The 27,345-nt window shown below is 41.4% G+C and overlaps 1 protein-coding gene across 1 annotated transcript; it reads right to left on the reverse strand.

Annotated features, from left to right (window-relative positions):
• Window positions 1-10,665: 10,665 nt before the first annotated feature.
• ankrd34bb (ankyrin repeat domain 34Bb) lies at window positions 10,666-12,419 on the reverse strand (the record flags this gene model as incomplete). Its single annotated transcript, XM_080046555.1, has 2 exons — window positions 10,666-12,106; window positions 12,217-12,419. The coding sequence occupies 2 exons, from the start codon at window positions 12,417-12,419 to the stop codon at window positions 10,666-10,668; spliced, it is 1,644 nt and encodes a 547-aa protein (XP_079902681.1).
• Window positions 12,420-27,345: the final 14,926 nt, after the last annotated feature.

Consider the following 27,345-nt stretch of genomic DNA (forward strand, 5'->3'; position numbering starts at 1 on the left):
GTTGAATTTTGTATTATTATTATTTTTTAAATAAATAATGCTAGTGCATGCTACCAGGGTCAAGGGGGCCCTAAGCTAAGGTACTGATAACTTTACATGTCTTTTAGTCAAAGAGCTCAGTTACTCGTGTCAATAAACGGTTCCAAAAAGGAATAGCCTAAATATAAGGAAATAAATCATCATGGGCCCCTCAACTAGTAGGGGAGAAATACAAAAGCAATTGTAAAGCAACAGCATTATTAGCTCTGTTTTAGGGGCTTCATGAGGGGCCTCTAAGGCCCCCACACATACAGGAATAAACTTTCTATGTGTAAATTATATACTGTTCATAAAAAGTAGCTATCCACCCTTTATCTGTTGAAATGGGTCTCTCCATCATATAACATGGGTCTGCAGACCAATCTACTGTTTTTGCAGTTGCAGAGTAAAGGATGCTGCCTGCTTAAGAAAAATCAGAAAAATAATGTTCCTTCTGCAGCTCAAGATTTGATTTAGCCTCTAAATTTTCCTCTCTAAGTGCATCAGATTGATGCATTTTACTTTAAAAAGGTACACATTTTCTTCCAGTGTGCAATGCCCCCTGACCCCCCAACAAAGGCCAGGGTCCCTCCCACAGTGTCCCAAAATCATCTGGGAAACACAGACTTCCTTAATAAGTTTTTTGCCAATAATTGTATGTATCTGTGTGGAAAAGTCAGTGTACCTGACTGGATAGGTAGGAGTGGGGGGGCCCTTTGAGAGTCTTGGTCCAGGGGCCTATTATCTCATAATCCGTCTAAGAACCAACTGGATTACACAATCTTTTTTATTTTAGCGGGGAGCATGCACAAGCATGCGCAAGCATTATTTATATATATATATATATATATATATAAAAACGGGGGGCCCCACACTAGGACTTGAAACGGCCAGATCGTTAAGGCCGCCCCTGTGATAATGACAGAACTGGACTCCTACTAAGACGACAGGCCAGTCATTTTCAACAATGAACATTGTGTGCACTGCCTCACACACAAACTCTCAGTTCAACCAAGTCCACAAACAAAAATATAACAATTTACAATAGCGTTTTTCTCTTACTATGCATGTTGCTTAGTGGGACTTACTTTTAGCATGGAGTGAGCTGAAGTGGCGCTGAAGATTTGAAGCCTTGAAATGCGCTAATGACGCCTGGCATATAAAGCGGAATGGCTTGGCATAACGTTCAACAAAAATATAAACTCTCCCACTTTGTTTCGGAGCGAACTTGACACAAATTGTTTACTCACGGAAAACCTCCCTCCATGCTGAGCGGGCAGTTTCATGTTGCGTCCACACCAAACGTTTGCGAACGTTATGTTGCGTCCTCAATTAAACATTTGCGAACAGGCATACACATAGGGCCTACACATTAATAAAATTAAAAATTAAATAATAAACATGTAAAACGAAAGTAAGAGCCGCATGAAACGTTTGCGAACATGCACACACATAGGCCCACACAAAAAAAAAGTATAGAAAAAAAATATATATATTATAATCACAAAATATGATATGAACTGAAGAGCCGCACGAAGCTAGGCAAGGCAAGGCAAGGCAAGGCAATTTTATTTATAGAGCACATTTCAGGCACAGGGCCACTCAAGGTGCTTCACAGGGTTAAAATCAAATAAAGAATACAAATACAAAAAAAAAAAAAAAAAAAAAAATGAACAAATTTAAAACATGGATAAAAATACAACATTTAAATAAAAGAATTAAAACATTTTACCAAAAAAAAAAAAAAAAAAAAAAAAAATTACAGGTTAAAAGGGAAACAAGAACGTTTTGAGACCCGATTTAAAAGAGCTGAGAGTCTCAGCGGACCTCAGACTCTCTGGCAGTCCGTTCCAGACATTGGGCGCATAAACGCTGAATGCCGCCTCTCCCTGTTTAGTCCTAGCTCTGGGAACTTTTAAAAGACCTGTCCCAGACGACCTAAGGGCTCTGGGCGGCTCATAACGTATCAGCAGATCAGTAATGTATTTTGGCCCTAAACCATTTAAGGCTTTGTAGACCATCATCGATATTTTAAAATCAATTCTTTGAGTGACAGGAAGCCAGTGTAAAGACCTAAGAACTGGGGTAATGTGATCTACTTTTTTGGTCCTAGTGAGGACTCGAGCAGCAGCGTTCTGAATTAGCTGAAGCTGTCTGATTGATTTTTTAGGAAGGCCTGCAAAGACACTATTACAGTAGTCAAGTCTACTAAAAATAAATGCATGGACAAGTTTTTCTAAGTCCTGCTGAGATATTAGCCCTTTAATTCTCGATATATTTTTAAGGTGGTAGTAGGCTGACTTAGTAATTGATTTAATGTGTTTTTTGAAATTCAAGTCGGAATCTATCACTACTCCAAGATTTCTAGCTTGGTGTGTGCTTTCTAACATAACAGATTTAAGCTGTGCGCTGACTTTTGATTGTTCATCCCTGGCACCAAAGACAATTACTTCAGTTTTGTCGCTGTTTAATTGAAGCTAGGCAAAGAGCCGCATGCGGCTCGCGAGCCGCAGGTTGGCCACCCCTGCTGTAGTCTATGGATCTACCGGTACCTGGCAACGGTAACTTGCTAGAGCCTAACGTTTAGTTATTTGGATGAGAAAGGTTTCCCGAGCAGATGCACTGGAACACAGACAGGTCGGAACTCGGAACTACCAAGTCGGAAATTTCCCAGTTCCGAGTATAAAGGAAGCATTCAACTGAAACTGGAGCACGACTTCGACGTCATCGTTCTCAGCCACTTCCTCTGTTCGCTGATTGGACACTCAGAAATTTGTTCGAGCAAAATCCCACTAATACGCCCCAGCCCCAGACTGACTACTGAAGTGAAAATGAAATTTGGGTGGAAGTAGGTGGGCGGGCAGAGCCAGGCTAGGCCCGCTCCTATGTAGATATAAAAGACTGAAGAACACTGAAGGTTGAGTGTTATAGCCTACTGAGGTGTTGCCATTGGCAACTGTACATGATAAAAAAAGAGTATTTCAGCACGTTGTAGCTTTTCAAGGATACATATTTACTAGTTGGCAAGTTAGATAAAAGCTTTTTCTAAAAGTTGTGTAACTTATGTTAATACCCTTTTTTAACAGTGATATGCAGTACATTCCAACTTCAAAATGTGTCTATTTTACCATGAATATATTATTTATAGCTTGTAAATAATAAATGAGCCTCTAATAACTAATCATTTCTAAAATAGTGATAAAAATACAACTATTTAAAACATAATACAATGTTATAAATGCTCAGAATATATTCCACACAAACATCTTTTGTATTACAAAATTGGTTTTAAAATGGTAGATTGGATGTTTATTGAGGTGTGCTTCTTTCGCTGCAGTGTACTTTCTTTAATCCAAGCTCATTCTCAAAGATGGATATTTCTGTCATATTTCAGCAATTCTCAATCCTCTGACTTTAAATGAGGAAATATGTTGTTACTTTATCACAGAGAACACAAAGACAGACAAGGGATGTCTGGGGAAGTCATGAGATGAAATCCACATGTATTCGGCATGACACTATTAATGCCAAAGTAAACTGTATGACATGCTTCAAGTTATAAACTCATCAAATATTGTTTTGTTAAACAACCATGTAACCTTAGCTTGAAGGATCATTCATGACCTCGTAAACAGCAGTTTGAAAAAAAAAGAAAAAAAAGTCTCACTTGTGTCCAAATAGTTCCACTACATTTCATGGCCTCCCTCTGCAGATAGGGTTGCTCAGTTGTCATGGAGATGGTTTACTTGGTAAAATTTTTTTTATTTCTATTTCATAAAAGTGAATCATTCTTTATTTATCTACTTTTATGTATTGTTTTATCTATTTTCCCCTTATTTACTTTGCAATGAACTGGTTTGAAATAGACCTTATTGAAAATCAAGTTAGAGGAAGAGAGACCCTGCCCGGAGGAAGCCTGGGGCCCCCGTCTGGAGCCAGACTCTGACTGTTGTCTGTGCATTTGCACCGAACAGCAGTTCGGAGTATTCGGCCTACTTGGAGACCCTGAATGGAGTCCTGCATGGGGCTTCGGTAGGGGACTCCATAGTTCTGCTGGGAGACTTTAACGCGCACATGGGCAATGATGGAGACACCTGGAGAGGCGTGATTGGGTGGAACGGCCTCCCCGATCTGAACCCGAGTGGTCGTTTGTTGTTAGCCTTCTGTGCTGGTCATGGTTTGTCTATAACGAACACCATGTTTGAACATAAGGATGCTCATACAGTGCCTTGCAAAAGTATTCATACCCCTTGAAATGTTCCACATTTTGTCACGTTATAACCACACACATACATCTATTTTATTGTGATTTTATGTGATAGACCAACACACAGTGGCGCATAATTGTGAAGTGGAATGAAAATGAAACATGTTTTTACATTTTTTTTATAAATAAAAAACTGAAAAGTGTGGCGTGCAAAAGTATTCAGCCCCCTGAGTCAATGCTTTGTAGAACCACCTATCACTGCAATTACAGCTGCAAATCTATTTGGGGTATGTCTCCACCAGCTTTGCCCATCTACAGACTGACATTTTTGCCCATTCTTCTTTAAAAAATAGCTTGAGCTTCAGATTTAGCATCAGATTGGATGGAGAGCATCTGTGAACAGCAATTTTCAAGTCTTTCCAGAGATTCTCAATTGTATTGAGGTCTGGACTTTGACTGGACCATTCTAACACATGACTATGCTTTGATTTAAACCATTCCATAGTAGATCTGGCTGTATTTTTAGGCTAGTTGTCCCTCTGGAAGGTGAACCTCTGCCCCAGTCTCAAGTCTTTTGCAGAGTCTAACAGGTTTTCTGCCCTGTATTTGGCTCCATCCATCTTCCCATCAACTCTAAACAGCTTCCCTCTTCCCTGCTGAAGAAAAGCATCCCCATAGCATGATGCTGCCACCACCATGTTTCACGGAGAGGATGGTGATGTGCAGTGTTAGTTTCCGCCACACATTGCATTTTGCATTCAGGCCAAAAACTTCAAGTTTGGCCTCATCTGAATATGCTGTGTCCCCCGCATGGCTTGTGGCAAGGGTTGGAGGAAGGTACTCTGGTCAGATGAGACCAAAATTGAAGTTTTTGGCCTTAACGCAAAATACAATGTGTGGCAGAAAACTAACACTGCACATCACCCTATACACACCTTCCCCACAGTGAAACATGGTGGTGGCAGCATCATGCTTTGGGGGTCCTGTTCTTCAGCAGGGATAGGGAAGCTGGTCAGAGTTGATGGGAAGAAGGATGGAGCCAAATACAGGGCAGAAAAACCTGTTAGAGTCTGGCAAAGACTTGAGACTGGGGTGGAGGTTCACCTTCCAGAAGGTTAAATACCCTAAACATACAGCCAGATCTACTATGGAATGGTTCAAATCAAAGCATAGTCATGTGTTAGAATGGCCCAGTCAAAGTCCAGACCTCAATACAATTGAGAATATCTAGAAAGACTTGAAAATTGCTGTTGACAGATGCTCTCCATCCAATCTGATGCTGAATCTGAAGCTTGAGCTATTTTGCAAAGAAGAATGGACAAAATATATCAGTCTGTAGATGTGCAAAGGTGGTAGAGACATACCCCAATAGACTTGGAGCTGTAATTGCAGCGATAGGTAGTTCCACAAAGCATTGACTCAGGGGGCTGAATACTTTTGCACGCCACATTTTTCAGTTTTTTATTTCTAAAAAAAAATTAAAACCATGTTTCATTTTCATTCCACTCCACAATGATACACCACTTTTTGTTGGTCTATCACGAAAAATCCCAATAAAATAAATGTCCGTGTGTGGTTTTAATGTGACAAAATGTGGAAAATTTCAAGGGGTATGAATACTTTTGCAAGCCACTGTAAGTGTACATGGTACCAGAGCACCCTAGGCCGAAGGTCGATGATCGATTTCATGATCGTATCATCTGATCTGAGGTCGCATGTTTTGGACACTCGGGTAAAGAGAGGGGCGGAGCTGTCAACTGATCACCATCTGGTTGTGAGTTGGGTCAAAGGTGGGGGAAGACTCTGGACAGACCTGGTAAGCCCAAACGGGTAGTGCGGGTGAACTGGGAACGTCTGGCGGAGGCCCCTGTTCAATATATTTTCAATTTGCACTTCCGGCTCAGCTTTTCTAGCATCCACGTGGAGCGGCGGGAACTGTGGTCTCAAGGTCTTAGGTGCCTTAAGGGGCGGTAACCCTCGAACACCGTGGTGGACCTCGGTGGTCAGGAAAGCCGTCAGACTGAAGGAGTGCTTCCGGTATATGGTATCCCACGGGACTCCAGAGGCAGTTGCAAGGTACCGACAGGCCCGAAGGGCTGCAGCCTTTGCCCGTGTCAGAGGCAAAGCAGCGGGTGTGGGAGAAGTTCGGAGAAACCATGCAGAAGGACTTTCGGTTGGCACCCCTATGTCCAAATAGTCTAACTGACTATAGGATATACCAGTCCCCTCCAAAAGTATTGGAACAGTGAGGCCAATTCCTTTATTTTTGCTGTAGACTGGAAACATTTGGGTTTGACACCAACATGTGAATATGAGACAATAGATCAACATTTCAGCTTTCGTTTCCAGGTATTTACATCTGGATCTGATACACAACTGAGAAGATAGCATTATTTGAAAAGGAACACCACATTTTTAGGTGAGCAAAAGTATTGGAACAGATACACCTAAAATAAATTAAAGTAAATAAGACTTAATATTTTGTTGCAAATCCTTTGCTTGCAATAACTGCATCAAGCCTGTGACCCATTGACATCACAAAACTTTTGCATTCTTCTTTTGTGATGCTTTTCCAGGCTTTCACTGCAGCCTCCTTCAGTTGTTGTTTGTTTACTCTCTTCAGTCTCCTCTTTAGCAGGTAAAATGCATTCTCCATAGTCTTTAACTCTGTAGATAGACTTGGCCAGTCTGAAACCTTCCATTTCTTGCCCCTGATTAACTCCTTTTTTTTTTGCAGTGTGTTTTGGGTCATTATCTTGCTGCATGATGAAGGATCTTCCAATCAGTTTGGTTGCATCTTTCTTTAAATTGCCAGACAAAATGTTTCTATAAACTTCTGAGTTCATTTTGCTGTTGCCATCATGTGTTACATCATCAATGAAGATTAATGAGCCCATCCGAGAAAAAGCCATACAAGCCCAAGCCATGACATTGCCTCCACCGTGTTTCACAGATGAGCTTGTATTTTTGGGATCATGAGCAGATCCTTTTTTTCTCCAAACTTTAGCCTTTCCATCACTTTGGTCAAAGTTCATCTTGACAGCAACACAGTAAGTCTCAGAAGTCTACAGAAACATTGTTTCTGACAATTTAAAGAAAGATGCAACCAAACTGATTGGAAGATCCTTCATCATGCAGCAAGATAATGATAAAAAAAACTGCAAAAACAACAAATTAGTTCATCAGGAGCAAGAAGTGGAAGGTTTTAGACTGGCCAAGTCCATCTCCAGACTTAAACCCTATAGAGCATGCATTTTACCTGCTAAAGAGGAGAGTGAAGAGAGTAAACCCCCAAAACAAACAGCAACTGAATGAGGCTGCGGTGAAAGCCTGGAAAAGCATCACAAAAGAAGAATGCAAAAGTTTGGTGATGTCAATGGGTCACAGGCTTAATGCAATTATTGCAAGCGAAGGATTGCAACAAAATATTAGGTCTTATTCACTTTAATTTATTTTAAGTGTATCTGTTCCAATACTTTTGCTCACCTAAAAATGTGGTGTTCCTTTACAAATAATGCTTTCTTCTCAGTTGTGTATCAGATCCAGATGTTAATACCTGGAAATGAAAGCTGAAATGTTGGTCTATTGTCTCAAATTCATATTTTGGTGTCAAACCCAAATGTTTCCAGTCTACAGCAAAAATAAAGGAATTGGCCTAACTGTTCCGATACTTATGGAGGGGACTGTAATTGAAACAGCATATTATAAAATCCTTTAAGACATTGGCCTAGACCTCGGACCAGGATTTGGCTCTGCCCGCCTACCTACTTCCGCTCAAATTTAATTTTCCCTTCAGTAGTCAGTCTGGGGCTGCGGTGTATTCATGGGTTCCTGCTCGAACAGATTTCTGCCAGTCCAATCAGCGAACAGAGGGAGCGGCTGAGAACGATGACGTCGAGGTCGTGCGCCAGTTTCAGTTGTAGTCAGAGGAAGACAATGGATAAGGATACGAGAGAAGCTATTTAGTCTGTTGTGGCAACGCTGCAGAACATCGATAAATTAAAGCCGGATCAAGAACAAGCTTTGCTGAGTTTTGTTGGTTCCTGGCCGGTCTCGGCGCATGATATGCGTCACGACCAAACGCTATGCGATTGGTTATGGCAGATCCGGAGTGGCACTGGGCAGATCCAATCATTTTAAACCTCAACAGACACCCGCCTCCAAGTGAGTGAATGTTTGTCAATTGAGCAGTTCCAGACCTTCTGTACAAATGAAATGAAGTACGATGGTCTGGTAGAACCAGGCTAGTAAGAAGTTATGTTTAAATTAATTCCTGTTATTTTGTTTTATTGATAGCCAGGAAGTGGAGGGAAAACACCCTGTTTCCTCTTGTTGCATTATATGCAACTTACAAACATTCCACAGTGGAAAACCACTACAGGATCGAGAGGAGATATTCACTGATTTTGACATAAAAGTGACTGTGACAACAAGTGTAACCCAGGTTAACTGACCTAAACAAATAAAAGGTTAAACACAATAATAACTGTATTGTGGAAATCTAATATAGCATGTTGTATTAAGTTAAATACAATTTAAAAACTAAAAACATGACTATAATGTAAAAAACCTTTATTGCTGTTATATTGTACCTTTGTGATAATATAAATAGTGTAATACTCCTTTAGCGAGTGCAGCCGTGAACAACCAATCAGAACGGTGTAGCGTCACTAGTGAGTGAGTGAGCGAGCGAGCGGAAGAGAGAGAGAACGAGAGTCAGTTTGCTACGGAAAAATACTAGCGACACAGAGACAGAAAACGGAGTAAAAGAGGAGAAAATTAGAGTTAAAAGAGAATAGATAAAAGCGAAAGCAAAGCAAGGTTTTAAGAGCATTTAGCCTCACTTTTGACTTTCTTTTTGGAGTGTTTTATATTACTTTTTTATCGTTCTTTTGGAGGATTCTGTTATTTTTTTCTATGCCACGGGACTCTTGTGTTATTCGTTGGAGGACTCGGTGAGTTAAACCGTGTAAAATGATATACCAGTGTGTTAATGATTTCTGTACTTGTTAGCTAAACAATGGGAATGTAATTCTTTTCATTTGCAGAGGCTACTGAGTGTTTTAGTTTACAGTAAGCAACACGAGGCTAAGCATGGTCAAGTTAAATGAAAGTTAACGGTGCCGCCCGCCGTGGTTTACAGAGTAAATTGTATTGAATATGTATGTTTTTACACAGTTCTTAATTTCGGTATAATGCATGTGAACTAAAGGACATTTTTTTTATATTGCCTGTTATAATACAGGCCGGGTTTTTTATGAGGAGGAGATCGTTTGGTGGAACTGAACCGAAGAAAGAAGATGGCGAGCTACCTTTAGCAAGATATCATATTACAAGCTGCAGCACTTCCCGCTGCAGGACTGACGCTACTGTTTCTTGGATAAAGAAAGGACACTGAGTTTGGTAGGACAAAATAACTTTCCAAAAGTAGCTGCAACATGCAGTGAAGCTTCAACTCAAGGAAAGGATTTAACAAAAGGACTGATTAGATAGTGTTCGAAACTCAAGTGTATGGATCCCAGATAATACTGGTGTAGTTCTTTATTTCTTTTCTTGATGCACTGAGCTGTGCTTTATTTTTTTTGCATTTATTTTTGTTTATTGGGTTTACTATTGTGCAATGTGGGTATTTGGTATTTAAATTTTTAAATACAAAATAGTACTAAAATATCAACTGAGCACCAATAAGATAAAATCACATTTTAAATTGAGTAACAAAAATTAGGAAACAAAGAACAAAAAGAGACAATAGTCAACCAAATAGCAACTTAAAGGTGCAAGTTGGAAATATTTTATTTAGGTCTAAATCAGCCGAAGTGAAACCAATAAGGGGGAATACTTTTCTTTTTTTTTGACATATTTGATTTTTTTATGGTTATGCCGAAATGTGTATTTTTTCATATGAATGATGAATGGATTTAACATTTTTTCTTGCTACATAAATGAACCACAGTTCAAACTTACCTCTCAGTCTTGGTGTGTCATTACTACTCAACAGTCACATACTGCTCCTTAGAACCTAGAATCTAGCCCTAGTTACTTGTAAGGATTTACAGTGCTACACAAGCATTTTCCAGAATCGATGACACCACCTTAAAGAGAGACTTGGTGTTAAGAATTATTTATACAAAAACACATAGGTGTGCATTTTATTGTATTTTTTCATTTGGATATGATGCAACATATCACGATAAGGTTTTGTACATACATTTAGTCATTTTGTATGTTTCATTACATTGAGCTTAAACTGACACTGCCTGGTATAATGATCTGGAAATCTGTCATGAAAAGTCAAGTCTAAAAACAGTTCATCAATGTGCAAGGCCTAAACTGCGCTTAGTTTTAATAGTCCAAATGAGTTAGTATCAGCAATGGTATCATAGGTACAGCAAAGTATGATATTGGTAAAACACATTTCCTCCTACATGCAATATTAAATGTTAGTTGCCAAAAGTTTCCTTGAAGTTGACCAGCTGTTTTATCTGCTCACTCTGCATTGAGTGGCGTCTCCTCATCATTTGCTTTGCTTTCAGATCCCTCTGGAGAAGAGGTACACAGGATAGAATGGGCTTTGAGCCTGCAAGAACACTATTAGCACCCCCAATATGTGGGATGGGAGCATGGGGATTGAGAGGAGGGAGGTACCCTGGACGAGTATGGGCGATGTGATCCAGAAGAAGGGCCGCTGAGCCTCTTCTCTCCAGCCCGGCAGCACCACGTCTCTGGACACAGTTCTCCAAGGACTCCCTGGATCCTGACAGAGTGGAGGATCTGCTGGTGACCAGCTTGTGCCTTTCTGCTCCTGCTGCTCCTCCGTTCTTGGAGCTATGGTCTCGGCTGGCGAACTGCGGCAACTGAGAGTCAGAGCTGTAGTGGTCTATACCGATGTTCCGTCGACGGACCACATTCTGCAGACTGGAAACATTGAGTTGTCTGAGACAGTCAGAGGAATCTTCATCCACAGGACTGGATTGATGGGGGAAGGGGAGACTGTCTTGATGCAGGTTTGGGTGTGAAGTAGAATGTGATGAACCTGCAGCACTGTCATATGACATCTTTCTTGCCAAGCCCCTTCTTCCACCTACTCCCCTATTCTCATTTCCTGACATGTTCTCAAGTGCTTTCAGAAGTCCTGTTGTGTCTTTGACGTCGATGCTGTGGTGGCGTGAAACTGCTGGAGGTCTTCCATGGAAGGCCAGGCCATTGATTCTGAAGGACAACTCCTCCTCGGCTGTGACTAGCTCCTCTGTGAGAGATAAGCCCTGGCTCTGCTGGAGCAGTACGGAACTTTTGGACCACTTTTCAGAGTGCATCCTCTGGAGATTAAGTCGCTTATCCGCACCAGGAACACGCAAAGGACTAGGATGTTGGATTGGAGAACCTGGTCGAGATGTGACTAGGCCAGGCCCCAAGCCTAAATACTGGGGATCCCTTAGTCCAAGAAGGGGGCTACCAGGTTGGGGGGACACACTTGCTGAGGAGCCCTGTGGAGGACTTCGTAGCTGGACCTCGTATGGTGACATGCTACCAGATTTTGGGGTGTAATGCAGACGCTCCTCCAGGTCAGGAGTTAGAGGTACGTTGAGGTACTGCTTTGTGGTCTGATGGCCAGATGGCAGCATGTTTGTGGCGATGATAATCACCTCCTTACCCTTTGCTTTACATGCATCTAGGAGGACTCTTAGGACCTCCTTGTTTCCTGAATTGACGGCGTAAACCAATGCAGATAAGCCTGCATGGTCCTCCAAAGTTGGATCAGCTCCTCTGCTCAGCAGGAGTGACAGAATATCCACTCCAGCTTGATCCAGGCATGCATGCATCAGGGCTGTTTTCCCCGTCTTGTCTTGAATGTTTGGATCGGCTCCATTTTCCAGAAGATACCTATTGGGAGTAAAGACCACACTCGTTACACCAGGGAACTCCTTAAGTGGAAGATGCTAATTCTCATCAAACAAACGTACACCATATATATTTATCCTGGTGGAACATACCGAACCATCTTGTGTTTGGGTACGCTCTGTGAATCAGTGTGGTGGGTCTTGCAGGACACCATCAGTGGTGTCTGACCATGTTCATTACTCTCATTGATGTAGGCCCCTCCCTCCAGGAGCAGGCGAGTCAGACGCAGACGACTCAGATGGACAGCCTTCAGCAGAGAGTTTCCATCGGTCCAAACCTCTGTTGACTCATCCATTCTTAAGATCTGCTCTGCCTCCAAAACCCCCTTCAGTGTGTTCGATGAAGAATGGTCACTTGTTTGTCCAAAGCATCACAAAACATGGCGCCTGCAACAGAGGCAGAGGAAAATTCAAACACTGCCCAGATTAAGAATCACTTACTGCTTTTTAAATGCTCTGTTTTTTTAAGAATATGTATTTATGTGTGTGTGTGTGTGTGTGTGTGTGTTTCCTGTGCAATGACAATAAAGTATATTCCATTCTTCTATCCTATTCATTCCATTGTCCGGGGTAGTCCGTCAGGTTAGCAGTATTTGGTGGCTTTAAACTGCTGATCATTAAACACAAACACACCTTCAGATAAACTGCAGACATAATTGGTTTCTTGTACATGTTCTTTTCTTCATGATTCCATATTTTAGTACTGTCATGCTGTATATACATGACCTTGGGGAATATAATGGCACAATTCAGACAATGAAGTGCAAGTGTTTTTCCACTAGACTAAGTTATAAGTGTAGCCATTTTTATAGGTTATTCTTTTGGTTCCGTAGCACAATTTGGATGAAGATGATGTACTAACTTAAAATTCCTGGTATTTTCAAAGGGAGCAAATACAGCTGGCAACACAGCAAACACAAAATGTGTAACTTGTGTGTTTAGATAAGGTAAGTAGTGGGGTAGTGTCAGCAGGTGCTATATTCCCATACAAGCTAAACAAAATATGTGTGTTCTATCCTGCAATATTTTCTTACAAATCATCTCTTCATTTCCTCATTCAGGACAGAGCAACCAGAGGGTAGCACCCTTACATTAAAGCTCCCATATTGTGCAAATGCACTTTTCCGATTTTTTTGAACATAATTATGGGTCTACGGTGTGCCTACAGACTGCCAAAGTATCAAAAAAAGAAAGCTCTCTCCTTTTCTCACTCTCCCCTTTTCTGAAACCCTCTACCTCTCCACCCAATATACTCCAGTCAGAATTCTCCCCGTTTCTGACATCAAAAACTGGAAAGCCAGAAGCTTCCACTGTGCAGTCCACCCCCCTATTTCTTATTGGTCCACGGCCCCGAGATCCTCTCGAAAAATATTCCTTCACCCCCATGTTGTTTGCTTGTTGCTAAGCGACAAGATGCCTGTAGTACGGCAAAACATGATGAATGTTGCATAATCCACTAATTTATCTTAACCACAGCAGCCTCGTTTTTAATGACACAACGGAAGCTACTTGTGCTTTTTTTCAAACAGTGAAACTGAAATAAATGTTTTTATTGGTATTTTTGCCTGACTGGTGTAGCTATTGGCTTTGGGACAAGCATTCAGCTTTTGCTCATAAAAACATATTTCTATTCCCCACACCAGTCTGGAAATGCCTCGTTTTTAATAGGACAAAGGATTGGAAGTTATACTGAAGAAGTCTGACTTTGAAGATAATTTTTTCACCGATTTTAGTGGTATTGTTAGCAGCTAGCTTTGCAGTAGCCACTATCTTTTGCAGCATTTTTATTGTGAACATGCCGTTTCCATTAGCGTGTGGCTGTCAGTGCATCTGAATGAACATAGTCTTTCATGTAGACAAGGATAGGTCATGTCAAACTGTTCAAAGTGCGTTACTAGCACTAGACTTGGTTCTTCTCATGGGTAGGCTAAACCTAACTGTGCTAACAGGCTATACGTCATTGTTTACAAACAGACAGAGGGCGAGGCGTATCTGGCTTCGCTTCCGGACAGGGGGCGGGGGGAGCTCAAAGATTGTAAATTTAAGATGGGAACACACCGCACTGGCCCCCGGTTGGCGGCGTGAACGCAGGAGGCTCGCTGCTTGGTCATATTGGGCCATATTAACCCCAGCCGCCGACGCGGCCGCCACATCGAGGGCGGCGGTTGGCCACGTGAACGCAAGAGGCTCGCCGCTTGATCATATTGGGCCATATATTCCTGACGCCAACGCCGAGATCAGACCCGTCACACTTACGGTGCAACAACAACAACAACATGGTCCAGCTGTGCCAAAAAATACAGATGTATGTACACTGTGTACAGCGGCAGTCATGTCACAAATATCATTAAAACAGCCTGAACACGCACCCCGATCGCAAATACACACATTACACATTAACAGCAATTCAGCAACATACCAAACACAATAACAACAGCAGTGTGTGCTCAACTGCAAAAATAAAGGCAGACATCAGCCTACCTGAAAGTGAAAGTGTGCCGGGTGACGGAGGACAACACCGGTGCTTCGCTGTACTATATTGGAATTCCACACAGACACTGCCGTCAAGTTTGGGTTCATATTATCCTCAGGAACAGCACACAGCTGGGTGAGTTTCACTATGCTAACCGGCGCTACCTTGGCTAAAGTACAACCAACAGCTAAACAGATACAAAATACACATATTTGCAGAATGTATTGAAAGCCAAATGTCATCACTCCACACGCCCACCTCGTCTTGCAGACCACCGGGCAATCTCAACGCTGATTGGCTATCGCGGCGACGCCAAAAAGATAAATAATTTCATCTTCTGCGTTCGCTGCATATGTTGGCCGCGCCGCAAATGGCAGCGCCTTCGATTCACGCGCTTCGATGAGGCGCGGCCACGCGCTGCGCAAGCGCCCGCCGCTGGACGCCGATTCTTGGGTGGACGCGCGGCCACGCGCTAGTACATTGACTTTGTATGTAATCTCGCCGCACGGCCAGTGCGGTGTGTTCGCAGCTTTACGAGGGGAGCTGCAGCGCTTTTTAAAAAATAGGCCATTGTGAGATTAACTGAACATCAGCATAGTACAATAAATTATCTGAAAGTTTTTTTCAGCAAACAATTGAAGAAAAAGGTATTAGGGACCACTAAGACCATATAATATGGTGTATAATAGAACCGAAAAGTGTATAATATGGGAGCTTTAACCATCTAATGCTACTGACATTCAAATTATGTCTAAATGTGAAAGAAAATCACACTAAATGGGAACTTTTCCCTGGCAGACGGCAGCCAGTTTATTGTTGCCTTTCATGGCATAACTCAAAACATTCTGTTTCATAAAACATATTAGATAACAATGTGGAACCTGTACCCATCTTACCTTACAGGGGATTTAATAAGTTCAGGTTATGAAAAGCTCCAGGTTACAGCTACAAGTAGACTGTTAAAATAGGCCTGTTAGTTAAACCTTGGAGCCACTTGGAGTACTCTGAATGACCCATTACTGTAAAATATGGGACAATGCAAGCATTGCGAAATGTAATGTTACTCATACGAGTCCTGGTGAGCCATCCAGGGTGTATCTCTTTTCTTACCCAAGTGCATGCTGGGATAGGCTCCAGCCAACTCTTGACCTTGAACAGGAAGAACATTGAAGGATGATATCCATAGCAACAACATTTGATTACCAAAGTAATGTGACTGTAGTGCAGTCCAGACATGTCTGTTGCATTTTTGTAAAAGTTCATAGCACACTGAATGCAGATCAAATTTCGGTCATGGAGAAAGGATAGATGCTTTTTTTAATCTAAAAATTCATTACCTGTTTTGCAAAAATGGCCAGCACAATGGGCATAGCAAAAAAAGTGTATCAAATAAACATTATTTCTAGTTAAAGAGTAAAAGCATGATTGGTCCTTGATACCAATATATTGTAATATGTTTCATTGACAGTTGGTGAGAGTCTCCTTATGACCACTGTTCAGTTTGTACATTTGGCACAGTTACATCACATTTTTACATTAAGATGTTAGATCATTTTGAGTGTTTTTTTGCAATGCAGTTCAGGCAGAAACTAGTTGACGCACACAAAAGTCTGTGTGGGCAGTACTTCAAGATTCACTTTTCACACAAATTCAGTAGACAAGGTTACACGGCGGCAGCAGTTAAACAAAAGCCAACTCCCATGGAGAGTAAACCAAGCCCCAACCTCAGCGATTTTTACCAGCATCCAATAAGGAAGTGACCACAACTGTAGTAACCCGAAAGTGCCACTGGGGGCTGTATGCAGAAGAGAGCCATCTCTCATTGACTCCAATGTTAAACATGCCGTTTTCACAGCATCATTAAACCTATTTCAGGCCTGGATTGAAAAACCATTCTAGTCTGTATGTTTAGTTCATATCTCCATGACAACTCTGAGGGGGGTGAATTTCTTTCTAGCAGGCTAGTTTTTATTCTATTGGAGGTTAAAATATATGAATTTTAGGGGCGTGGCCTCTTGATTGACAGCTAGCCTCTGTCCCTCACTGCGTCTCTAAGGCTAGTTGTAAGGGTTAGCATGCTAACTCCGTCATCTTGAAGTCGACTGCAGACAGTGCGTTCATTCCTCTATTCGTGTGTGGATCCCTGCTGTGGAGATGTCATCATGCTCCTCGGTACACTGTACCAACCGATGGTCTAAGAACTGTGGTCGCCAGTTTTTTCGGTGAGTAACATTGTATTTAAAATATTTTTTTTATGTTACAATGTTAAACTGTATAGAACGAATTAAAATGTGTTGGTTTCGCAAGTAACACTCACAGCGTTTAGTTCTGTTATGCCAGCTAATTAAATTACCGCACTTGTTCCATAGTAGCCTACTGTGTTCAATACGTGTTGAATATCGGTTTAAATCATATATCAAAAATCAGAAACGAAAGGCTCCGCATCTGCAGCCCGGTGTTTGGCTGGTCGGTCCAGTTAAACCTTTTATAAACTATATGGGTTAAAACTATGGCATAAATACACTTTTGTGACAAAATATAGACCCCTTTTCTGTTTATCAACACGGCGGATGCGCGCGCTGCATAGTTGCAGAAAGAAAAATTGTTTGGCTGGTTGCCATGGTTACCCGTTTGGTTGTATTGCAGACGCGGTGTTTCTTTATAGGTCCATGGTGTTAAATAGCGATGTTGTCAGCTTACTAAAACAGTTTATCAGCGAGTGATAACATTGGTTATGCGGAAACATTATCACTATTGAACAGGAAACGTCTTAATGGCCCATACGCGTTGCGGGCAGTTGAGTGGATAAATGATGAGAAGAAATGGCCCCGACGACTTCAGTTGCCGGACTGCTGTTGGAGAGTGACAGTAAAGACCGACAGACAGATAGACAGAGAGAGGCAGAGATGCCTTTATTTCATAATGTTGCTTTTTGGTTTCAAAAGTGATCATAACTAGCCAGTGATCATCTGTTTTTAGACTGACTCCTGGCGTTGGGCTCACGAGCTGACCAGTTTATCAGACCAGCTGTTTGAGACGGAGATGAAAAGGAAAGTGAAACGTATGGTGGAGCAGTTAAATGAATAAATATTATAACCAAACACAATAATGTGTTGTGTTATCTGCTTTAGTAGCCTACAGTAGGCTAGCACATGTCGACCCCACTCAGTTTTCGTTTATTGATTTGTCCTAAATGGTATTTAGCCTACTTACCGGCTACACGTGCAAACCCCTACTGCCTAGTCAAACCATAGAGTCAAACACAAGGGAAGAGGACGGAGATGTATAACGTCTGGGTCATTGTAAATAAGCCTCCATTGCTTTCCATTGCTATAGCCTCGTCTCCGGTCACTGTCCTTATTGTAAACATTTCACAACTCATTTATGTAATTATACAGCGGTGCATTTGGGCATTTACTAACTTTATCACCATTCAAACAAAAAATAAACGGTTTGTGCATCCAACAGCACAACAAGACATGATTGTGGCTCGTGTCGCTCTTGTCTCTTTCTGCAACGGACATGTGCAGTAGAGCGGGGAGTGACGCTGTGTGACGTAGACGGATAAGGGGTCTATAGGCTATGGTCACAAGTTTGCGCTCATTAATATTTATACAGATGAAGGGGCTATGCGAATTCGTAAAAACTGCTCCGTTTCGCAGATAATACGATGGCCGTCATTGTAAAGATTAAACGAGACATATAGGCTAGGCTACTGTATTAAAGCAAAGAGTCAATTACAATAGTTTTTGGCTGTCAATAGTGCAGACTGTAAGGAACATCACATAAATATGGCACACCTCTACCACAATAGGCAGGTAGCCTATCTAAATTAAACAAATTCATTCGGTTTGCGATAGGTAAGAGACAGGAAGTCTACAAGGGTTGGCTGAAACCAATTTGGTTTACAATAGGTAACAGAGACAAAAGCCCCTTTTACACAGAGATTGCGGCATATTGACGGAACAACATCACTCCAATATGCCGGCTTTGCTTGCTTCTGTGTTATTTACACAGAACCAAGCAACGCCGGCCTGCTGGCGCATCAGTAGCCCCTTTTACACAGCGCTCCGGAATGAAAGAGGTGCTTGTAAACAGCGTCAGGTGTGACGTAAACATTTAGCGCCGCGCCGGTCAGCTGCTTTACAACAACAACAATGGCCGGTGAATTGAGAGCAGAAGTGCTGGAGCTTGCAGTAAGAGGGCCGTATTTTACTGTCCCCACGATGTGCCAGTTGATCTCGCTACGCGCTGAGTCCAACATCACTGGGACAGTTAACCAAACTGACTAAATCAATCCGACCGCTTCACCTCTGTGTGTGTGTGTGTGTGTGTGTGACAGGTTGGTTGTGAGCGAGTCTCTTTGTGAGGCCAGCGATCTGCCAATCAGACATACACATACACACAGTGTGTGAAGTCACATTACTGTAGACAGAAATAAAGTGTGGATATACGCTCAGACTTAGGATAATAATAGCGGCGGCGGAATGTGTTAGCAAAACAGTAGCTCTGTGGCTAACAGCTGAGCCGGAGCCTTCAGTCAGCTGAAGCAGACAGTCTAGCGGGGCGAGCAGACTATTCCCCCGTTACTAGGTCGACCTTCAAGCTGAACAAGAGCCCTCCGCTGCGCGTCGGGCTCCTGCTTCAGCTTGTCGGTCTTTATTTCTAGCAAGTGACCCGTTCGCTATACTTTATCCCTTACTTAGCCTAGCCTAGCTTTCCATTGTACAACTTCTCCTGGGCAGAAATAGACTCATACACTCTGCAAAATGAAGCGCGGGGGTTTGGATTGAGCAACGGACCTTATGATCAGCTAGATTATACACCGTTCCTTTTATTTGGTGATTTTTACGGGACATCAGGCCGCCGTGGTTAATGTTAAACACACGTCCTTCAACTGCTAACATGGTCGCATGTTTAGAACGTAGACTATGGAACGTCAAACGCCCCCCTGTTCCGCAACAACAAGCTGGAGCATTTAAACAGAGAGGCGGAACTGATCGTGTCGGGAATCTTACTACCCCCCGAGGTAGTAAAATTCCCGGAACGATCACTCGCACCTTTCTTCCCTCGTTCCGCAACTGTCGCATTTACACAGCAGGGCGGAGGGCCGAAAGGCCGGCATATTCCCGGCTTTCACTGGCTGTGTAAAAGGGGCTAATGTCTACAGGCTGGCTGAATGAAGCTGGCATAAAACAATAGATTGTGTAACCTGTATGAGAGGTGTGGAATAGGCATTCATTGGGAGAGTCGTGTGTGTGTTTGGGGGGATGGGGGGGGGGGGGGGGGGGGGGTTGCAAGCAGGAAGACCATACTTCAGTATAGTGTCAAGCCCCCCACATATAATATGCAATAATTCTCATTACATCATATATATATTTTTTTTTTACATTCAAATAAACTAAAATAAAATATACAATTGTGGCTGTGTTTCCGCAGCTGTGTTATCCTTGGATATTACGGCGTTTATCATCTATATATTTACATCTGCATTAACTCAAAAATAAATATACAATTGTCCTCTCCTTTTATCTCCTGTCCTCACACAGAAATCAATCAATCCATCAGCGGTACAATATGGCTGAAAACTCAGTAGCAAGACAGCCCAGCTTTACACTGTATATGTAATAATATAGGGGTAACGGTAATGATGATGCAATGTTTACAATTTAAATAAATGTTTTTCCATCAAAAGCCTTCCCCTAGGTGATCCTGTCTGGCTGGACAAATGGGTGACCGACATGAAGAGACAGAACTGGACACCCAGAGGGGGAGATCGTCTTTGTAGTGACCATTTCAAGCCTCAGATGCTCACCACTGACTGGAGGGTAGAAACCTTTTTTTTTACCCAACAAAGGAGGGAACATTTTACTTTAAAAGTACAGGCTATCAATAAAGTCTCTTTACAATTCAACCAATTTATTACAAAAGCAAATAAATAGACAAATATGTTTAGTCCAGGCATTATATAACCTGACCTCTCAAAAATTGCAACAGAAACCATTCCAACTGTTTTTGACTCATGAACATGTAATAAATAACATACTAAAAGTCTTAAGGAATCCAAGTGGTGGAAAGTTATTTTTTAAGGGGTTTCTTAACCATACCTTTATGTAAATTTTCGGATTCCTAAAGTACTGTTTTATGGTAGAGGGGATATGTGCAAAATTGTTAACCTTTTCAGAAAAGCTTGAAACTTGGTACACTTATACAGTTTGGGGCTCTGAACATTTTCAGATATTAAGCCATTGCAAAATCGAATCATGGTTGCCATGGCGACCATTTTACTTTCCGCCATAGCCTAATTATGCATTTTTCATCATAACTCCTGAACCAAACATAATACCACATAACTAGTGATGTGTAACCCTATGTTTTCATGGTCAGGGATTACTATGATACCACATACAACATCAGAAACAGTTAAGGTTGGGCGCCCTTAGCTCAGTTGGTAGGGCGTCCCCCCCCCGGGCCGGGCCCAGCAGCAGATCCGGGTTTGATTCCCGCCCGCGGTCGTACTCTGCATGTCACTCCCCTCTCTGCCCCATTTCACCTCTGTCTCTCTGCACTATCAATAAAGCATAACAATGCCCAAAAAATATCTTTAAAAAAAAACAGTTAAGGTCAATAGTTAAGGGTGAATCCAATGTTTTTCCGAAAATATAAGCCCAGAATCCAAAAACATCGCTGTGACTTTACAATTGGGGCCTATGTTGCATAAACATTGTGTATCGAGTTTTAATTGTGTTCTCTAACAAAGACATAGGCTTAAATGTATGTAAAATACTATAACAATATAAAAAAAACACAAATATTTGTGAATGCTAAACTGGCACAAATTAACATAAATTGTTGCACTGATAAACATACCTTTTAATATGAAAGTATTTTGGTGAACAGAAGAACTACTAATCCAAAGTGCAGCCAGAGCAGTACTAATGCAATGTGAAAGGGGTAAATCAATGCATACCATGACTATGCATTGCCCTCTGACCCCCTCTGGAGTGTGGTAACTTGAGAGAGGATATGTGAAAAGACATATTTCAATGTAGCCTTTTGTAATTGACTAATAAAAAAACTCAACTTAGTATTCAGATCGACTTTTACGTTTATTTAATAGTTGTATGAAGCATTGGAGCAAGTTTTCTCATACATAGTCTGGTTTTCCTCATCATCTTCCTCATCATCATCTCCAACCTGAGATGATTTTGCACCCCCAGATCCTTTGCAGGTACCACATGCAACAGAGCACTCAATGCCATGCTTCTTGCATATGCACTTTCGGTTGTTACAGTCCGTCTTGCATGTGCATCAGATGACCCATAAGAGTATCTGTGGAGGTGTTGGTGGGACAGTTTTGATATGGACAAGCACCCCACAATCCCTATTTGTGAGCAGGAGTTTGTTTATCTATTGTTCCCTTCCATTGTTGGACGCTGACTGTGATACTTTGCTCCTGCTGATGTAGGTGGCGGACCCAGTAGCTATACTATACATGAGAAGGTTATAGAGGCCAGCTTCTCACAAAAGGGCTTAAAACGAACTGGTTTCCTTTCCTATTGAGCACAGCGTTTGTTGTGTGGCAAACTCCACTGCTTTCTGTTCTATGAGCCAATCAGCATCACTTGTGGCATGGTACGTCTGACAGTTCCTTTTCTGTTGGTGACCACTGGGCATGTTAATGAACAGCTGCTTGTTTATTTGATTGGAAAGGAACTTGTTTTTCTTCAAGGTAACCAGCATGTTCTCACCTATGACGTCGGCTGCTTTGTCTTTGTATGTATATCAACGTGTCCAGGCGATGCGCATAACAAGTGCTCCACCATCGAGCATACTAAATATGACTTTACCCTCCTGGAAGGTCAGGTGTGTGGAGCGCCCAAATGGCACCTGCTAATAGTGGCTTATGTGGCTGTCGAAGCAGTAAGAAGGTCTCCAACAGGGCTGGAGGAGGACTGCACAGTTCATACTTAACATGGATCCCAGTTCCTGTGAACCTTTTGCAGCAATTATGTGTCGCTTGAAAAGTAGGTGAAGATCCACCTGCTCTGCTTCACAATCGATCTTCACTGAGGATCTTTGTACTGATGGTGATCACCCGACCCCTCTTCTTGAATGTGTTCTCAGCAGTAGTTTGTCCATCCATGCTAACCAAAATGGTGTTTCTGATGGCTTTTGCCATAGAAAGGTGCGAGACACTGCACAAGCTTGGATCCAAGCAGTAATTGTGTCTTTCTAATATTTTTTTTCTACATTAGATTTGGAGAGACAGAGTTAACCTGGGGCAAAGAGGGGAAGACATGCAGAGAACTTAACCAGGCTGGATTTGAACCCGGGTTCTCTGCGGCATAACCACTGTGCCATGAGCACCCCCTGTAATTGTGTCTTTCTTGGAGATAGTTCGGAACTGTGTGCGTTGTTAACTTCAGCACAAACTGGCATGGAGTGAAACCATGTCAGATGTTGCAGCCATGTCATACCTTGCAATCTTGTGATGCCACCACTGGTTTTCATACTGTCATTAGAACCTGTTCAAGATCCATGGACATGCCAGCCCATAGGCGATCACTCCACATGGAATCCCCCTACAGATCTCTGGTTAATATCTGGATGGTGCTAATGGACCTTGCACATCCTCTGCACACAGGCCTGCCCACACAATTGGCTGGGCCCCTGAAAACCTGTTTGTAGACTCAGGAAAATTACAGAGTAACTAGCCTGTCCTGTTTATAAGAATGTAGAAGAACTGCAAAAGGTACCCAACCTGTTTTTTCATGGGGTCCAAATATTTTTCACAACCACACCCAGACACAAGTAGCAGGTAGGCCTAGATGTGTTTTCCGTGAGCAGGAACGACTCAGGAAATATAATCCACACAGAACTGTTTAATATCAAAACCCAATCTTGTCACCATTTGGCACACAAAGGGTTTATAGGATGGATTAGGTTTGAAACAGTTACACTCCGCTGTGCTCAATCTGAAACATTTTGAACATTTCTGCTTTTCTACTGCTTTTTAAATGGCCTTAAGCGGAGCCGCAGCTCTGTGTAAACACCGAACTTTGAATAGATATTGAATAGTTTGCAATGTGGCGAGGCTATGAAAGCTGTTTGTGTTGCTTTAGATATCGGCACTAGCAACGCACGTGGACATGTTTTTTTCTTTCTCATTTCCTGTAAGCGTTGGATCTCATGACGTTTTTCAAGTTAATTCAAAGAGTTCTTCATACTTGAGGATTGGTATCTGGGCTGGGCCCCTGAAGACCTCCAGTCAATGCCCCCCCCCTTACCCATGCTTTACTCGTATCAATGCGTGTGAGTGCGCTCATCCCTCAATAAACACATACATGTATTTGTAGAGAGAATAACTATCTTATCAACCAGGGATTTGCAGGGACAGTTGGGGGAGCAAGGGCTTATTATTTTACAATAGTAGCACATACATTTCTGACTTAGCCCAGCATACCTACCAATTTATTTTGAATACCCACTCACACAATTGTTTAACAGATCAGCAGATCTCTACAAAATAATCAGTTCACACAGAGACATTGTTCTTCTTTAGTATCCACTAAAGCAATCTAAAAGTTTTTTCACAATTTGCACGTTTTCTATGCTACTAGTTTCTGGTATAAGATACATTTACACTAATTGACTGCACCAAATATTGCACTCTTTTGTATTTCTGCACATGACAATAAATCATTTGAAATATGTTGGTGGTATTGTTGAAATAAATAACGCTTAAAAATTAACATCAACAACAAATTCTTCACACAAAAAAGAAAAAAAGGCGGTTCTCTACATGAATAACCAAACCAACCTACCCTTCAAAACTATAAAGTTGGCCTATATTTGGTTGCAACATTTAGGCTTAGTTCATTCTGCTCTCATCACTGCAAAATTACTGAAAACATTACTGATATCATTACAAAAAAGTTCTTAATCTTTGAACACAAATCTGTTCCTTCAGTTATTTCCAACTTCTTTGTGCCTTGTATCTTTCTTTTCATTAAGAACTTTTTAAGGTCTATTTTTATTTTTAGAAACAATACAGAAAGCAGGACCTTGGTGGTTACAATGATTAAAACAGGATGATGCTGCTCGTCAGCTTCATTGTGGTATCACTCGGCTGGTTGGTCAATTGGCCAGGTTTCTGAAAAACTGGTCAGACTAGGCAAAAATGTCAGTCTCTAGGTGTGCTAAGCTGGTAGAGACATACCCCAATAGACTTTCAACTGTAATTGCATCAACAGGTGGTTCCACAACGTATTGACTCAGGGGGGATGAATACTTTTGCACGCCACACTTTTCAGTCTTTTATTTATAAAAATTGTAAATCATATTTCATTTCCATTCCACTTCACAATGATGCACCACTTTGTGTTGGTCTATCACATGAAATACCAATGAAATAAATGTACGTGTGTGGTTGTAACGTGACAAAATGTGGAAAAGTTTATGTTCAAGGATTAAAAAGCTAGGTTGTAATTTTGATTGTTTACATAATTACATGGGAAAATGTTAAAAGTTCAGTACATCATTTTAGAAAAAATATTTTTTTTTTAAATATGTAACCTTTTAAAACAGTATTTCATAACATTATTGTTGATGAGACAGTTGCTGTTAATAACCACTGTCTGCATGCTCATCAAAGTTCTTTAAGCATTCAAAGATATAGTGATATAGTAGTTGCTTGCACTAATTTATATTTCAGTTTCATTGCAGGTTCCCTAGTGTTCTGTCTGTCCTATTTTCCCTTTTTTTCCTCTTCTGTCTTGTGCCTTTTATTTTTTTGACTGTTTGTCTCGTCTTATATGTTCCCACTCCTGGTCTGCACCTTGTCGTGGTGAGTGGGCTTTCAACCAAGACTGGCCATTCTGAATCTTTATCATACCTGCTGTAACCTGTCATCTTTTCTTCAGTGCACTTGAGTGTTTATCTTTCTCAAACTGCTGAGCTATCTCTCTCTCTCTCTGTCTTCCTAGTTTCCTCTCGGTCCTCTCTGTCCTTTCTTCTCATTTAGATCATGCGCGCTGTTCATTCAACCTCGAACCAGGTTCCCTCCTGCTGCTGGTCCCATTCATCAAGATGAGTTGATTGTCTAGTGCATTACTTTTATCTGACTCTTTCTGTATTGTTTGACTCAGTGGTTGTCTCTTTGTCCTCTTCCAGGTTAACATGGAGGAATGAATGTGTGCCTCTGTTCTCCCTGATCTCCACGGTGAAAGAGCAACGGTGTGGCCCTTCATCTGGCAGCAACTGAAGTCCACCTACATTCACACTAACCTCATCTTATCTGCTTGTGATAATTGTCATTGATTGTGATCTTTTGTGATATATCTTGTTCTGCACTGTCCATCCTGGGAGAAGTATTCCTGCTCTGTAGCTCTTCATCTTTCAACGTTTTCTTTGTGGGATTTTTTCCTAACTTAAATAAAGTGTTTTACAACATTACATAGTCCTAATTATATAGAAACCATGATTGTATTAATTGATAACTTAATAGACCCAAATGTATTATGTTTAGATTATTTTAGTGTAATTTTTAATGAAAATATGCCAAAAATGTTTCATACTTCCAGCTCTCCTATTAAAATTTTAATGCAAAACTTTTACTTGTAACAGAATATCTTTACAGTTTGGTATTTGTACTCTTAATATCATTTTCTACTTTTACTCAAGTGATATTTCAATTGGTGACTGAAAGAGTCAATTCTCTGATATTATGATGATGATGATGATGATGATACTTTTAATGACCACACAGCCAGGCTGATGGAATTTGTTTTCAGTACAGCTCCTTGGTACAGGTTCCAACTTTACATTGAACATTAAACATAGATACAGACAGGCACATTACATAATACAAACGGGCCATGCTTAATCCTCAGCGTTCAGATTTTAGAATGTTCCTTGCAGTGGGACTGAAACTGTTTTTGAACCGAGTTGTTTTGGAGGCAATTGTCCTCCAACACCTCACAGAAGTAGCTGGAAGGCAGTGTGCAGGGTGAGTGGGATCAGAGATGATCTTGCGTTTCAAAGGTTTTTTTTATTAAATCACAGAGTATTAAACAGCTGCAATACAATGGATTATTAATTTTTTCCCCATTTTTTTCCCCCCCGAACATATCCCACCCATATCCCACCCAATCACAAACATTCCTGCATTAAGAAATCAACACATAAAGCAATACACAAAACAATACACAATGTCAAAAAAAAAGAAAAAAAACAGAAACGTAACAGAAACACAAACACACACAACAAGAAACAAAAACAAACAACCAATATGAAAAAATAAAAAATAAAAATTATTAAATCAAATAAAAGAGGGGAGGGGGTAGCTACTCCTCAACCATTGTGGTCGGTTTCTCATAATAGTCCAGGAAGGGGCGCCAGAGATGATCTTGCGGGCTCTGTGTAGGGTGTAACAGTTTGCGGAATAGTAATTGAAGGGATGGTAGGGGGGGTGCCAATAATTTTGGATGCTCTGTTGATGCGCTGTAATTTCTTCCGGGAGAGTGAGTCAAGACTGGCAAATCAGACTGATGGATGAGGTGAGGATGATTTCAACGATGGCAGAAGCGGAGCAGAAGATGGGACCTTACTCAGAACTTCTTGAGCAAGTCTTTACTGGGATTTTTTTAATGTGTGATATGGAATCTACCCTTATTCATATATGGTTTTCAGCTACTCTTTAGACCACCGATGGGCTAAAGCCCACTGTAGCAAATGGTTATTTGTGA

Source organism: Ammodytes marinus (assembly GCF_949987685.1).
Source record: "Ammodytes marinus genome assembly, chromosome: 2".
NCBI lineage: Eukaryota > Metazoa > Chordata > Actinopteri > Uranoscopiformes > Ammodytidae > Ammodytes > Ammodytes marinus.